Genomic DNA, 15372 nt, shown 5'->3' with positions numbered 1-15372 from the left:
TTTAGCTTTCTTAAAATCTAAATAGTATAAAAAAATTGAATCATTTTATTTAAAACCCCCAAATACCAGAGATGAAGTAAATCATCTTTTATTTTCATCTTACATTTGGTTATCATGAGACATGCAAACTCCTCCAATTTTAATGAGAACAGTGTTTTTGTGTCTTTTTATCACATATCCGCTTAATATTAGGTGTAATGTTGCTAAGTCGGATTCGCATATGAGGTGCAGCATCAAGTCTTTTCCTGTATTTTGTTTTTGTTGCAGCATAATATGAAAACCCCGTTTCACACAGGTGCATTGTAGCAAAAGGAAGAAGTACACGCACTGCACGCCTTGCAATGCTTGGGTATTCCTGAATTAGGCTACTCCAAAAATCATTTAGTGAAAGTTCACTAAAATTTTGCTTCACTTGAGAATCAGATGTTAAATCAATCAGGCTCTCATAGTCCCGTGCTACTAATGAAGCTGGTTTAACAGTAACTGTAAATGGATTTCTAACCCAAGCATTATTGTCATTTGTTACAGGAAAGTATTTTAACAGAGTAGAGCGCAAACCCCTTAGGTGCTGCACAATGGCACTGCAAATATCTTTATCAACTGTAGAATTAATTTCAGTCAAAAAATCACTGAGTGTAGGAAAACAATCAAAGTTTTCTTCTTCTACAGATGAGGCCCAAAATTCCAATTTTCTTAACAATGACGACATTTTATCAAATACTGTAAAAACGGTCACATTTTTTCCTTGCATTGACAAATTAACTTCATTTAATTTAGTAAAAATATCTGCAAGATAGGCAAGTCTTAGCAGCCAAGATGAATTTGTTAAACAATCAGATAGTCGAAAAGCAGAATCCATGAAAACCAAAAGTTCACGACGAAGTTCAAAAAGTCTTACAAGAACTTTACCTCGAGAAAGCCACCTCACCTCTGTATTTAGAAGAAGTGCTGTGTGCTGAGCACCCATTTCCTCACATAAAATTTTTAATAGTCTGGATTGATGTGGTCGAGCTTTAATATAATTGATGATTTGTACTGCCTGGTCTAGCACATTTTTTAGAGATGTAGGCATTATTTTAACTGCTAGTGCATGTCTGTATAATAGGCAGTGACTACTGGTGCTTTCGGGAGCCACATATTTTATTAAGGTGACAGCTTCGGCAATTTTCCCATCCACTGCCCTAGAAGCATCACTACAAACATCAACACATTTTTCCCATTCAATTTCATGTTTCTGCATAAAACTGTTGATACAGTTGAAAATTTCTTCACCGGTAGCATTACTTTGCAAAGATTCACACAGGAGTAGGTCTTCCTCAATAGACTTATTAAACCTATAACGAACAAACACAAGCAGTACAGCAAGTCCTGAAACATCAGCTGATTCATCTAGTTGCAGTGAAAACCCATCACAAATTTTCAGTCTACAAACAAGCTCTTCTTCAATGTCAGCAGCTAGATCTTTAATTCGACGTGCAACAGTACTGTTTGATAGCTGTACTGCATCTATTTTTTTACTATATTGTTCATCAAACATCCGCATCACTACATCTTTTGCACAAGGTTTGATAAGCAATTCTCCAATAGTATGAGCCTCTCCACTCAGCGCTATATGGTAACTTACATTGTATGATGCTTCTGTAGCACTTTCATTATCTGTATTCACAATTTTAGGTGTTGGGGGTTTATTATTTTCAGGTGAATCGAGATGTTGCTTGAAAAAGCTTATGTCTTTGTCTTTATATGCAGCATGTTTAGTTTCCAAATGTCTTCGAAGCTTACTAGGGGCTAAAGAGCTATTTGATAAAATTTTCTTACATAATACACACTGAGCATGAGGTGCATCTCTATTTCCGAAGTAAGTAAATCCAAAAGACAAATAACTTTCATCATATTTTCTTCGTTTTGGTTTTTTACTAAATGTTATTTTGTTGGAATTGGATATAAATTTGACCCTGGAAAGCTCACCTTCTGATTTCTTAGAAACTGAAGGTTGCAACTGTTTATCTTCACTTTGTAATATTCCAACCTTCTGATCATTTGATTCAGATACAATCTGATAACAGAAAGATTCCACTTCTTGTTTAAGACTTCCTTGTTTTAGCAACAGATCCATGGGCAGTGAGTTTGTGGTACAAAACATGGTTAATTTAGAATAGACATTGAGTATCGCAAATGTGTTGAAATTATAAGACAAGATACAAAGAAGAGGAGCAATCATCAAAGAGATGATATACAGCAACACATCAGTTAATTTGTAAATGCTGCCTATTCATCAATGCGCAGATGGAACATCATACGTTCATGTATCAGGTGATCTCTCATGCGACTTCCTGGTGCTCTCAGGTATGGTACACCTTTTCTTAAAGGTAGATTATCACATAAAAATAAAAGCTATAGAAATGAGTTTAGCAGTCTTAATCTCATATTTAAATAAACATATTAAAATCAACCATAAAAAAACTAATATTAGCATCAATCTTTTTCTCAAAACATTTATTAACTTAGAGAATATTAATATTCTATAAAACATAATTTGGGAATCACTGAGCCAAGAAATTATTAAGAGTTGTTATACATATTTTTAAGAAAGGGACCTTGAAGAATATGTCCCATGGCAGGGGTTGGCAGACTTTTTTTGATCAAGGGCCATATAGTCTCTGTTGCAACTACTCAACTCTGTGGCTGTAACATGACAGCAGCCACAGACAATACATGAAAGAACGGGCACAGCTGTGTTCCAATAAAACTTTACGTACAAAACCAGACAGCATGGGCCATAATTTATCAGCCCTGTCTCATGGTATGCAGTATTGTGAAATCTCTTTTAGCTTTCGATGCCTACTGCCATTAGATGTATTAGTTGTTGATACTATTATATATCTGAAGTCCCTTCAGGGCTAGCAACAATTCTGAAGAAGTGAATTAAACACACACACAGTTCCAAGTTTTGTGAGATACATAATTCTACTGTATCCTAAATGCTATGTGTTAACAATGAAGAATAAATTGTATATCAAAAGTTAGGTACTGTTTCTCTGGACTTAAATTATATAAATGTTTATATTCTCCAAATTAAGACTCAATGAAAGTAATGTATATTTTTACAGATTACTCTGCATTCTATTTACACAACAGGTGAAGACTTAACCAGGACCTAAAAAAAATTATAAATTCTCATTTAAGAGGTTTATTTCTCATATAATAAAACAAATCAAAATTAAAAGGATAATGCAATCTAAGGACTGCTAAAGAATACTATTAACTCCATAAATTAAGGCATATAAATTATGTCTGTCCAAACATAGCTACTTTTGATTTAAACTTTATAACCTGGCTATAGAGTAAGTTCTGTATTCTCATGTTAGATCTTGAGTCAAAATGGTTCTCCTATTAAGGGATAGAGGGTAAGTAAGATACCTGAAATAAGGTGTTCTCCTTTCTGTAATCCCTCTCTCCACCTTGGCAGCTTGAAATGCACTCTTCAAAAGAATAAAATTAAGGGATGGGGTGGGAAGGGGATTACCCAAAAGCCTAGAATGAGAAAAATTAAAATTAGACATAGTAACAAGCAGCACTAACTATAAACCCGTAAGATGGGTTTATTCTTTCTGGATCTAAGCAGTGAAAATGATTCTTTACTGCAATGCAGATCCTGGACTGAAAGAGAAGACACCTAGCACAGTAAAAATTCTAACATTTTCATCCTGTTTAATATCTTGGCAATTTAGGTGCTTTGAGATGTTCCCCCATCTACTGACTTCATAGAAACATGTTAAAACAACACTACCACCACACTTTCAAGAACTTAAAACTAAGCCTAATTTTTAAAAGTACAACCTCATCAATGTCTCTAAAACTAGGCCTTGAATCTAAAATGGAATTATACATAGAACTATTACATGAAACAGTCCTTTCACTACAATCATTTTTAGCCCGCCAGTGACCAATCTCCTCAGGTAAACAATGTTTAACGACTGATGATTGTTTACTGTATGCCAATTACTGCTAAATCCCTCATATAGATTATCTCATCTATGAAGAGACAAGGATTATTAATAACCCCACTTTAGAGATAAACAGACACAGGTTAACACATCTCGCTAACACCTCTTGTAAGTGAAAAACCAAGTTCAGCGCCCAAAAAGTTTGACTGCATGGCCCATGTGTCTAGCCATTACTTGAGTGCTCCTGAATACTTTTAATTCCCCAACTACTAAAAATTCTGGTTACTAGGAGTTGGGTTATGCAGAGAAACGGATGAACAATGGGTTAAAACTGCCAGAAAGTCGAGGGTCTCATACTAGCAACAGCATAAAGCCCTACTTCTTATTGGGAGCAAAAAAGCAGATTCTCCTTCCACAGTCTCCTTTTGGATTCTGCAACGGAGAACTTTGTGGAGCTGCTGGTTCACGTAAAAGATTAGGATCCCTCTCGTTGCCAGAGGACACAAAAGAGTAGGAAGCTTTTGTTTTCAGAAAGGAGGTCCTCAACCCCACCTCTTCAAAGGTGTTTCCCCGAATTTCTCGAGGACAAAGAATCTGGACTTCTTTGAAAGTAAAGTTTCCTTTTCACTCCCTGAAGAGCGAGGAAAACTTCCGTCTTTAGTCTCCTTCCGGTTAAACTGACAAGTATCACAATCCTTTCTCTCCTATCTTCGGGCGGTTCCGGCTGGGAACAATACCCTCAGGGTCAGGAGGGCAGGATCTGACTGCAGGCCAGCCAAAAAGGTGGCAACAGATGCTCCAACACCTAAATGCTTTTTTAAACGGTCACCTGGATGTGCAGCCAGGGCCAACGATCCCTCAGCTCCTCCCTGTCACAGGTGCGCGCTGCCCACAGATTGCCACGACTGGGGGGCTCCCTACCAGTCGCAGCCCACCCTCGCCTCAGGACTTCTCTCGCGTCCCTGGGCGGCCGCCTCCGCTAACGACCACAAGAAAACGTCTCAGCACCCAACACCATCTCTCTATTTCATCTCCATCAGCGATGGAGAGAACGGATTTCGCCGCGGCTGGGCTGCACAGCAGCGCCGCGCTCCCCAGCAGAGCCCGCGACCGCCATTTTAGGCAGTTCCAGGAAGCGGCCATTTCAGAGCGCACCGCTTAGCCGCGGCGGCGGCTCTGCTCCTCACCTTCACCGAGGCCTGAACAGGGTCAACAGCCAGTCGTCGTGGACTGGAGGGGGAGGGGAGAGAGGGAGGGGAATGAAAAAACAGAGAGGAAAGAAGGATTCGGGGACAGGGTGATGCTCTCAGCTCAGGGATATCGCCTAGGCCATCTCCATAGAGATCCGATTCGCGGCTGGCGCGGTCGCTGGTCTGAAGATAAATTTAGCACTCTAGAACACCCGAACCCTACAGTCTTCACGAGCGACTCTGCCGCCGCCCAATCAGCGCCAGATTTGCGTCCCGCCACCAATCCGCGCTTAGTAGCGGGGCGGGACCAAAGGAAAGGACCAAGCTCGGTTGAGGCGCGGCCCAGCCGCAGCCGCAGTCACAGCCGCAGCAGCAGCTGCCGTGCTACCTTGGTGATAACGGAGCGGCCGGGTAGGAAGCAATTGTTCTCAAACTTCACTAGCTCCGTCGGCGCGGACGCTTGTCGAGAATGCAGATTCCTGGTTACTGCCAGATACGGTTGGTGATCTTGTAGGGCTGGAGTGGAACCCATGAATCTGCATTTTCATCATTTCTGGCCCTCTGCCCGGACTGGGGTGATTCACGGGAATTCGTAGTGGCCCCAAAGGAGCACGCAGAACCTCGGCTGCTGTGCATTTGTCACCTCTTTTGTTCCCGGAGGCCGCACCCCAGGTCCAGTTTACACAGCTGCCAACTCCTTTTCTTGGTTCCCACTGGAATCTGGGAAGAAAACTCGCCCTTTGCTTCTCCGCCCCACACCCGACGACGGAGTGTCTAGGGGTCTGGTCGGCCTTGGCTGTGCGGAGGGCTAAGCCTGACGAGCGGGCGCTGATGCGGCGCAGACCCCGCCAGACCTCTTGGGTGGCCCGGGATAGGCTGGGGAGCCGCGGGAACAGGACTGAATAGGGAAAGCGGCCCCGCAGCGTCCACGGGCAAGCTGAAAGTCAGCTTGATGTCTTTGCATCACAGTGGCGCCCTCTCCGCAGGAACGCCCGGCCGCCTGCACCGAACGTTTGCCTGCAGGGAACGGCCAACCCACCCTGAAATACTCTTTTTGTGGGCTGCAGCTTTCGGGTATTTTAAGCCATGGTTCTGTGCCCTTCCATGTTTTCAAAAACACCACAGCCAAAGGCTGCGGGTTGTGTGCTTTCATTTTGTGTTAAGTTCTGTGGTGGAGACCTGGAGTCTGTTTTTCCAAATAGGCACCTTGAAATACATACGCTTCTTAAGGGGGGAAAGTACGAGTAGGTCCTATTATTTGCAATGTTTTAGCCTTTCCAGACTCCGTACAAATGACTAAATGAAGATTGGATCGTATTTTCAGGCACTGCACCAATGATAGAAAATTCCCAACTTGGGGTCAAAAGCAAGGGCAGCTTTCGTTTTTCTTAAATATGCTTCTGATCAAATATCTAAAGTGTTGAAAGAAACCTAACCCTTAATAACACAATTTACAGGAGTGCATAATTTCCTAGGACTGACATTTAGTTCCAAATGTTTTAAAGTCAGTTACAACATCATCTCACCCTATAGTAAGCTGTCCATATATTCTCATTATTATTTTTAAGTTATTTCTGTTAAATCAGCTTCATTCGAACTTTAACCATAAATGCATAAATCGTTTTTGGGAAGGGGTACAGTCTCGCTTGAAGAGCAAAGGATTTTATATTGTAATTGCAGGAGTTGTCTCGCTTCAGAATAATATTGGAATAATATATTTTCATGTTTCATATTTTAGAAAAAACTTTTACATATGTGCTCCCAAACCAATCTTTTTTTTATTTTTTATTTTTATTTTTTTATTATACTTTAAGTTCTAGGGTGCACAACGTGCAGGTTTGTTACATATGTATACATGTGCCATGTTGGTGTGCTGCACTCGTTAACTCGTCATTTACATTAGGTATATCTCCTAGTGCTATCCTTCCCCCCTCCCCCCACCCCAGGACAGGCCCCGGTGTATGATGTTCCCCACCCTGTGTCCAGGTGTTCTCATTGTTCTGTTCCCACCTATGAGTGAGAATATGTGGTGTTTGGTTTTCCTGTCCTTGCCATAGGCTCGCAAACCAATCTTTACACATCTAGTTTACATCTTCATGAAGAGGGAAAACCCAAAATATTAAACTGTTAGGCAGAATAGTGTTTAAATAAGTACATCTAAAGTTTAGGAATTAGGTCCTGATATGATTTGACTCTGTGTCCCTACCCAAATCTTATATCGAATTTTAATCCCCATGTATGGAGGGATTAAAGTGATTGATTATGAGGACGTTTTCTCCCATGCTGTTCTGATAGTAAGTGAATTCTCATGCGATCTGATGGTTTTATAAATGGTAGTTTTTCCTGCGGTCTCACATGCTCTCTCTCACCTGCTGCGGTGTAAGACCTGCCCTGTAAGACGTGCCTGCTTCCCCTTCCTCCATGATTGGAAAATTTTGTGAGGCCGCCCAGCCATGAGCAGCTGAGTCAATTAAACCTCTTTCCTTTATAAATTACTCAGTCTTGGTATTTCTTTATAGCAGTGTGAGAATGGATTAATATAGGGCCCCAAATCTGAAGTGTCTCATAATTAAAGTTCATGAAACTTAACTTTTTTTGTAATCGTTTTGTCAAATTATTATAGAATGTTGATGGGACAGATAAGAAAAAATACAGACAATGTAGAACTCAGACCAGTAATACATAGCTAGCATTTATTGAATACATAATGTAGGCCGGGGAGCTATTGTATACACTTTTTTTGTCTTTGATTTTGTTTTTTTGAGTCAGGGTCTCACTCAGTTGCCCAGGCTGGAGTGCAGTGGCACGATCTTGGCTCCGTGCAACCTCAACCTCCCGGGCTCAAATGATCTTTCCACCTCAGCCTCCTGAGTAGCTGGGACTACAGGTGCATGCCACCATGTCTGGCTAATTTTCGTATTTTTTTATAGCGATGGGATTTTGCCATGTTACCTAGGCTAATCTTGAACTCCTGGGCTGAAACGATTCACCTGCCTTGGCCTCCCAAAGTGCTGGGATTACGGGTATGAGCCACCAGGCCTGGCCTATACACTTGTAAATGTATTAAGTCTTTTACTGTTCACAACAATTTTATCAGATGATTAACCTTATTTTACAGATAAGGAAATTAAGCACAAAGAGGTAAATAATTTTCCCCAGTTCCAAGAACTAATTAGTGGCAGAACCTGGATTAGGTGTGATGCTGGTTGTGGGAACTACAAACTGTGTTTATGTGCATACTTGATTTATATTAGGCAGAAAACTATTGTGAATAATATTACAGTAATGTATTAGGTAAGGAGGCTGAGCCTTACCATTAAAAAGGACTCAGTATCTCTCTCAGTTCTTGGGGTAAAAAAAGGACTCAGTTTGTTAACCTGTGGCTCAAGTCAAATAATCGCTGGAAGTAGTAACATGAATTGTGACTGAAACCCCAAATTTGCAGCCTCAGTTGCTGTAGGACATCTGAGATGACAATTGTGTTCACGTTGGTTTTATGAGTTAATTTGTGTTGCACTAGGTTTTCCAGAAGCAGATGATGAGACAGAAAACTATGTAGCCAGTATTGTAGGTCAGAGTGTATCACCCTTACCTTTATACTCCTCCCATCCTCCCTCAGTTACTAGATGTGGGCTGCCCTGGGAAGGGCATGACTGCAGCTGAGGTCCCAAGCAGGGCAGAGTCCTTGCTTGAAGGAATATCTGAGTGGCGCATCTTCATGTTGACCACAATTTGGAACCTTTAATATAAAGATGGTAAATTAATATAGTTTAATGGTTTTTGTGAAAGTTATCATTATTGGGGTATTGTGTTCTTTGTCAGCCTTCGAGATATATAAAACATTTAAGGGAATTTCATGACCACATGTATGATTGGTTTATTGGTATTATATTTGCAAGAGTTATGTGTTTATAAAAATTTCACTGGCTAGATGTTAGATATATTACATTTGTAATTGTAGTTTAAAATGTCTAAGAAAATGTGATTAGTTGATTATGCAAATGACGTTAAATATTTAAGGAATATTTAGTCTGTTAAATTGAACCATAGCAGAGCATAAGTGAAAGTGACTGTTCATGTTTTTATACAAAAATTATGAGATTTATAAATAGACATAATATTTATACATTGAGCTTAAAGGCTTGTGAAATACAATTGTACAATTTCGATATATTTTGCCTATGAATAAACAAACTAATGTCAATTATTAACTTTTTTCTTTTTTTTGAGACAGGGTCTCACTTTGTCATCCAGGCTGGAGTGCAGTGGTGCCATCACAGCTCACTGCAGCCTTGACCTCCTGGGCTCCAGCAATCCTCCACCTCAGCCCTGCGCAAGTAGCTGGGACTACAGGTGCCAGGCATACACTACATACAGGTGTATACTACACCACGCCTGGCTAATTTTTTTTGTATTTTTTGTAGAGACAGGGTTTCTCCATGTTGCCCAGGCCTATCTCAATCTCCTGAGCTCAAGCAATCCTCCTGCTTCAGCCTCCCAAAGTGTTGGGATTATAGGTGTGAGCCACCAGGCTCAGCCATGTCTGACTCTTTTTCTCTTGATAGGCCCTATCTGCATGGCAGTATGGTGGCCTCTGACATCCCAAAACTTACGGAGAAAGCATGTTCCCCCAACTACATTGGAAGAAAGGTTTCATTCATTTTGGGGTTACATCTGTGAAGTAAATACATTGGCCAGTCAAGGAGTGCTCTGAATGGCCAGCTTGGGAGACATGTCTCCTTCAGTTTTGAGGACATGAGTTTTCTGTGCCACCAGAATTTCATGGAGCAGGTGAGTGAGCAGTGCCTAAAAGAAGGGATTCTGGGCAGATGGAAAAGTGAGAGATACCTACTAAATTTCCTTTCCTTGCCCCTTATATCTGATCAGCCACCAAGAACTCCTTGGCCAGGCATGGTGGCCCACGCCTGTAATCCTAGCACTTTGGGAGGACAAGGCAGGAGGATTGCCTGAGCCCAGGAGTTCGACACCAGGGCAACATAGCAAGACCCCATCTCTATAAAAATAAAAAATATGTAAATAATACATAAAATAATAATAATAGGAAAAAGTCCTCCATTGTTCTAATCTCTAAGACCAACTTTCTCTCCAATTCTTCTGCCATCACTCTAGGCTTACTATCAATTTCCTTAACCAATCTCTTAGCTACCAGACAATCTCTATCAAATTTATCCTGCACACAGAAAAGCACTTTATCTAAAATACAGACATTAAAGTCTTTTTTTTTTTTTTTTTTGAGATGAGGTTTCACTGTTGCTCAGGCTGGAGTGCAGTGGTGCCATCATGGCTCACTGCAGCCTCAACCTCCTGGGTTCAGGTGATCCTCCCACCTCAGCCTCCTGAGTAGCTAGGACTACAGGCATGCGCTACCACACCAGGCTAATTTTTGTATTTTTTGTAGAGATGAGGTCTCGTCATGTTGCCCAGGGTAGTCTTGAACTCCTGGGCTCAAGTGATCCTCCTGCCTCAGTCTCCCAAAGTGTTAGGATTACAGGTATGAGCCTACTGTACCCAGCCTAAAGTCATTTTTTTACTCAAAGTTATCCCATTGTTGGGGTGATCAACTCTTTAACTGGGCATTTAAGGTTTTCATTAAACTGGTTTTGCTTTTCTTTTTTTCTTTTTATAGAGACAGGGTCTTGCTATGCTGCCCAGGCTGCTCTCAAACTCCTGGGCTCAGGCAATCTGCCTGCCTCTGCCTCCCAAAGTGCTGGGATTACAGGCATGAGCCACCACACTGACCCAAAACTGGTTTTGCTTTTAAAATTTGTTTTTAATGTTACACAGTGACAGTGCTAGGTGGGAAGTAAGGCAGCTATGGACAGGAATGTCTGTAGCTCCCTCTCGTTAGCTAGTGGTCTTGTGATGTGTAGTTTACTTGTTCTGGCTTAAAGGCCCAAGTTTGAGGTATTCTTTTTGTTGTTTTGTTTTAATTTTAATTTTTATCCAAGCAATGCAAGCATAGAGTTTAAAAATTCAAGTAGAACTAAAAGTATTATAGACAATAACAAAAAAACATTTCTTGGCTCCTTCTTCAGATGCAATCCCTTGCAACATTTTATGCCATTCAGGAGTTCCAGACCAGCCTGGGAAACATAGCAAGACTCTGTCTCAAACAACAACAAAAACAAATCCAATAACTCTTAGGTTTGTGAAAATTGTCAGAATCAAGATAGAGTCACTAGTGTGGGGGAAAAACAAAACAAAACAAAACAAAAACAGACAAATAGAACCCCGGAAGCCCATTAAGAGAGGATTCTCATGCACAGATGCCTGCTAACAAAAACTCTCACAAAACACTGCAAAACCACGACCTTGCACAAACGCTGTCAAAATCTTACACAAAAAATACTTCTTCAAGGACATCTCCCCAGGAACTCCCTGTGCAATCTTGGGCTGGTGTCACCCTTGTTACTGATCTTTGTAGCCAAAGATAATTATCTCAAAATAATTATTATAATCCTCCACACTTTTTCCTTTAAAAACCTTTGTCTTCCCTTACCTCCCTGAATGTGCACATAGTTTACTATGGCACACATATTCCCACTGGAATGCTTTATTCCCAAATAAACATCATTTTCTTCTAGAGAGCCTCCCTCTGTTATTTAGATTGAAAGATTAATACTATTGTTTTTAGTTTCCACTTCCCTGAAGCAGGAAAAAATTTATATTCCTCTACTTGTGTAAGAATTTGCCTATGCAAATGTTAATTGGCTCTATAGTTACTAATTATTCCAGTGATATTTCAGTGCCCCTTTCAGATAAATGATTTGGGCAACTCCCCAACTGCTCACCTTTTAATCCAGATCTGGTTGTGGTTAAAAAAAAGAGCAGGAATATACAAAAATTAATTGGGCATGATGGGGTGCAAGCCTATAATCACAGCTGCTCCGGAAGCTGAAGCAGGAGAATCTCTTGAACCCAGGAAGTGGAGGTTGCAATGAGCTGAGATCACACTGTTGCACTCCAGCTTGGGTGACAGAGTGAGACTGTCTCAAAAAGAAGGCCAGGCGCAGTGGTTCATGCCTGTAATCCCAGCACTATGGGAGGCCGAGGCAGGCAGATCACCTGAGGTCAGGAGTTTGACACCAGCCTGGCTAACATAGTGAAACCCCGTCTCTACTAAAAATACAAAAATTAGCTGGGTGTGGTGGTGCACGCCTGTAGTCCCAGCTACTCAGGAGGCTGAGGCAGGTGAATCACTTGAACCCAGGAGGCAGAAGTTGCAGTGAGCTGAGATTGAACCATTGCACTCCAGCCTGGGCAACAGAGCGAGACTCCGTCTCAAAAAAAATAAAAAGGCAGGATTGGTGTGTACAGCAGGTACAGCAGAAGGTGAAGGAGGGCAGTTCACTCAGAAAAGAACTGTGGCAGATATTGCAACATCTCTAATGTAATTCTCTTTGATTTATAAAAGGCTAATCACTTTGTTACTTTAAATCATGAAATCATGACACACCTCACAAATAAATGTCACATACTCCTTTTCTAGACACTGCAGTTGAAACTGTTGGTCTAGAAAATAAACTAATTATTGGGCCCCAAATTGAGAGGCTTGAATATTACAAATCAGACACTTTCTCATATTTTCGGGGAAAAGGACAGGTTTACTTGTATTGAGAACCCAAGTTTCAAATAATAATAATAATTTAATTAAAATAATTTTTTTGAGATGAGGTCTCTGTCGCCCAGGCTGAAGTGCAGTGGCACAATCTTGGCTCACTGCCACCCCCGCCTCCTGGGCTCCAGTGATTCTCCCACCTCAGCCTCCCTGGTAGCTGGGACTTCAGGTGCCCACCCCCACTCCCAGCTTTTTTTTTTGTATTTTTGGTAAAGATGGGGTTTCACCGTGTTGCCCAGGCTGGATTCAAACTCCCGAGCTCAAGTGATCTGCTCACCTTGGCCTCCCAAAGTGCTGGGATTACAGGTGTGAGGCACTGCACCTGGTCCATTAATAATCATTTGTCTGGAACTTATACAGAGTACCTTCATAATCTCTCTCTCATTTGAAACTTGAGACAACTTATTTAATTAAGCAGGGAGGTATTTTCATCCGTATTTACAAGGAAGGAGGAATCTCAGGTTTAGAGAAGTTGATGGGTTTATGCAAAACTATATACAACATACAGTTTTTGGAATAGGCAGTGCTTGGATCAGTTTTCCTGATTCAGATCAGTGTCTTTTATACTTCCTTTTCTTAAGAAAGTTTTCAGGATTGGGATAATGCAGTTACAGACTACTTCTGCTAAGTTATTGATCTTGGGCTAAATAATATAGTTAGAACTGTCATTTGGAAAAATAGTATGTTCTTCCAGAGTTGCCCTCTTATAGAAGGTGAAAATTAATCTTACTCCCTTAACTTTCTCGGGAAGGTTGATGTTAAACTTTTAAAAGCCACCCCTTTAAAAAGAATGCTAGATATAGACAATTTTTAAAGCCAAAGTGAAGGTTTACAAGTCATTTAAACACTTAATTACTTGGGGAGAGACTGAAATGCCAGCGGATGGGGTTATTTATAGCACTGTGCTGAGAGCCAGTATATATATTTGTTTGTATGAGAGTGGAATCCTGGCTCTAGATCATTTCCTGACTTGTTTGAGACTCTGAGCAAGTCATTTATTATGTCTGTATTTTGGAATTATAGCCTTGCCTCAAAGGTGTGCTCTGTGATTAAATGAATTTGTATTTGTAAATCTTGTTTAAATTTCTCTGATGAAAGGCATATCAGTGTTGATAGCTGTGGAGGATAAGAACGCTGACAATAATAACGAGTATGATAATATCAGTGCCTTGAATTTATGCAGTATCATTACTTCGAGGCTTTGTGTGCCTTCTATGTAGCATGTAGTCTATAACAAAAAATTGTAATTACAAACATTTCACAAGAAATCATTCTTATTGTGATTTTTTTTTATTGCAGAATTGAGCATACCACAAAAAAGTTCTCATTTTGTGTCCTCCCATCCCATTCTCCTCACTAACCAAAGGTAACCACAGTTAATTGTTTTTTATATATCCAGATGTATATGTATACATATTAGTGTATATGACTGATATAAATATTTTATAAATTATTCCACAATTTATAAAATATTTATAATATTTTGGCCTTATCAATATTTCTTGAAGAAATTTTCATGTCAGCATGTAAATCTTTCTAATAGGTGCATAGTTTCCCAGTTGATTTATTTAATCATTCCCTTATGAAAAGATTCTTGAATTGTTTCTAATTTTTCAACATTAGCAACAATGCTACAATGAATGTCCTGTATATACATCTTTGCACATCTATGTGTGTACTCCTGTAGGTTAAATTTCTAATATGGCTTAAACTTTCAGGCTGAAAGGATATGTATTAAATTGTACCCCAGAAAGCCTTACCAGTGTACACTTCCATAAATAGCACACAAGAGTATCTTTCTCCTATGGTCAACATTGCTTTGTATAGTATCAGTCTTTATAAATTTTGCCATGAAGATTAAAAACTCATTTTAATTTTCTTAACTACTAATGAGGTTGAGCATCTTTTTGTAAGTTTATCAACCATTTGCATTTATTCTTCTGTGAACTGCCTGTTCAGAGGCATTCCCATTTTCCCTCTGGGGTGAGTTTCTGTTTCTGTTTCTCTTTCTTTCTTTCCCTTTTCTCTCTTTCTTTCTTTCCTTCTTTTCTTTTTTCTTTCTTCTGTTTTCTTTGCTTTTCTCCTTTTCTTTCTTTCTTTCTTTTCTTTTATTTCTCCTTCTTTCTTTCCCTCCCCCCTTCCTTCCTTCCTTCCTTCCTTCTTTCCTTCTTTCTTGACAGGATCTCACTCTGTCACCCAGGCTGGAGTGCAGTGGTGCAGTCATGACTAACTACAACCTCAATCTCCTGGGCTCCAGTGATCCTCTTGCCTCAGCCTCCCAAGTAGCTGGGACTACAGGCGCATGCCACCATGTCTGGCTGATTTTTATTTATTTATTACTTCCATTTTTTTGTAGAAACGAGGTCTCACTAAGTTGCCCAGGCTGGTCTGTGTCTTATTGATTGTAAAACCTCTTAAAATATTTTGATTATGAATACTGGGTTAGGTATGTTTCCCACGTCACTGTTACATTGTTATCTTTTTTCTTGCTGAAGAAAAAGTTTTTAATATTTATGAAATCAAGTCTGGTGTGGTGGTGCACACCCACAGTCTCAGCTGCTTGGGAGGCTGAGGCGGGAGGGTTGCTTGAGCCCAG

The 15372-nt window shown here is 40.3% G+C and overlaps 2 protein-coding genes across 4 annotated transcripts in view; one reads left to right on the top strand and one right to left on the bottom strand.

The window, feature by feature from the left end:
• Nucleotides 1-72: 72 nt before the first annotated feature.
• ZBED5 (zinc finger BED-type containing 5) lies at nt 73-5492 on the bottom strand. 3 transcript variants are annotated; one of them, XM_054440101.2, is made up of 3 exons: nt 5135-5492; nt 3421-3534; nt 73-2362 (listed from the first exon to the last, which is right to left on the bottom strand). In XM_054440101.2, the coding sequence occupies exon 3, from the start codon at nt 2219-2221 to the stop codon at nt 140-142; it is 2082 nt and encodes a 693-aa protein (XP_054296076.2). In that variant the 5' UTR covers nt 2222-2362; nt 3421-3534; nt 5135-5492; the 3' UTR covers nt 73-139. The 3 variants fall into 3 exon arrangements, with proteins under 3 accessions (XP_054296076.2, XP_054296075.2, XP_063527223.1); XM_054440100.2 differs by having other exon boundaries at nt 73-2394; nt 5135-5342; XM_063671153.1 differs by having other exon boundaries at nt 73-3534; nt 5135-5273.
• Nucleotides 5248-15372, top strand: part of LOC129008642 (uncharacterized) — a 22839-nt gene continuing 12714 nt past the window's right edge. Inside the window, exons 1-2 of the mRNA XM_054441013.2 lie at nt 5248-5635; nt 14076-14142. Of these exons, the coding sequence (XP_054296988.1) occupies nt 5248-5635; nt 14076-14142 (455 nt within the window). The remainder of the gene's footprint in view (nt 5636-14075; nt 14143-15372) is intronic.

Source organism: Pongo pygmaeus, chromosome 9 (genome assembly GCF_028885625.2).
Source record: "Pongo pygmaeus isolate AG05252 chromosome 9, NHGRI_mPonPyg2-v2.0_pri, whole genome shotgun sequence".
Lineage (NCBI taxonomy): Eukaryota > Metazoa > Chordata > Mammalia > Primates > Hominidae > Pongo > Pongo pygmaeus.
Note: the sequence above shows the minus strand (reverse complement) of the source record. Positions and strands in the feature narration are given on the sequence as shown.

What these genes read in the sequence shown, in the direction of transcription:
- ZBED5 (XM_054440101.2), bottom strand. Translation starts at nt 2,221, where the DNA reads ATGATTGCTCCTCTTCTTTGTATCTTGTCTTATAATTTCAACACATTT.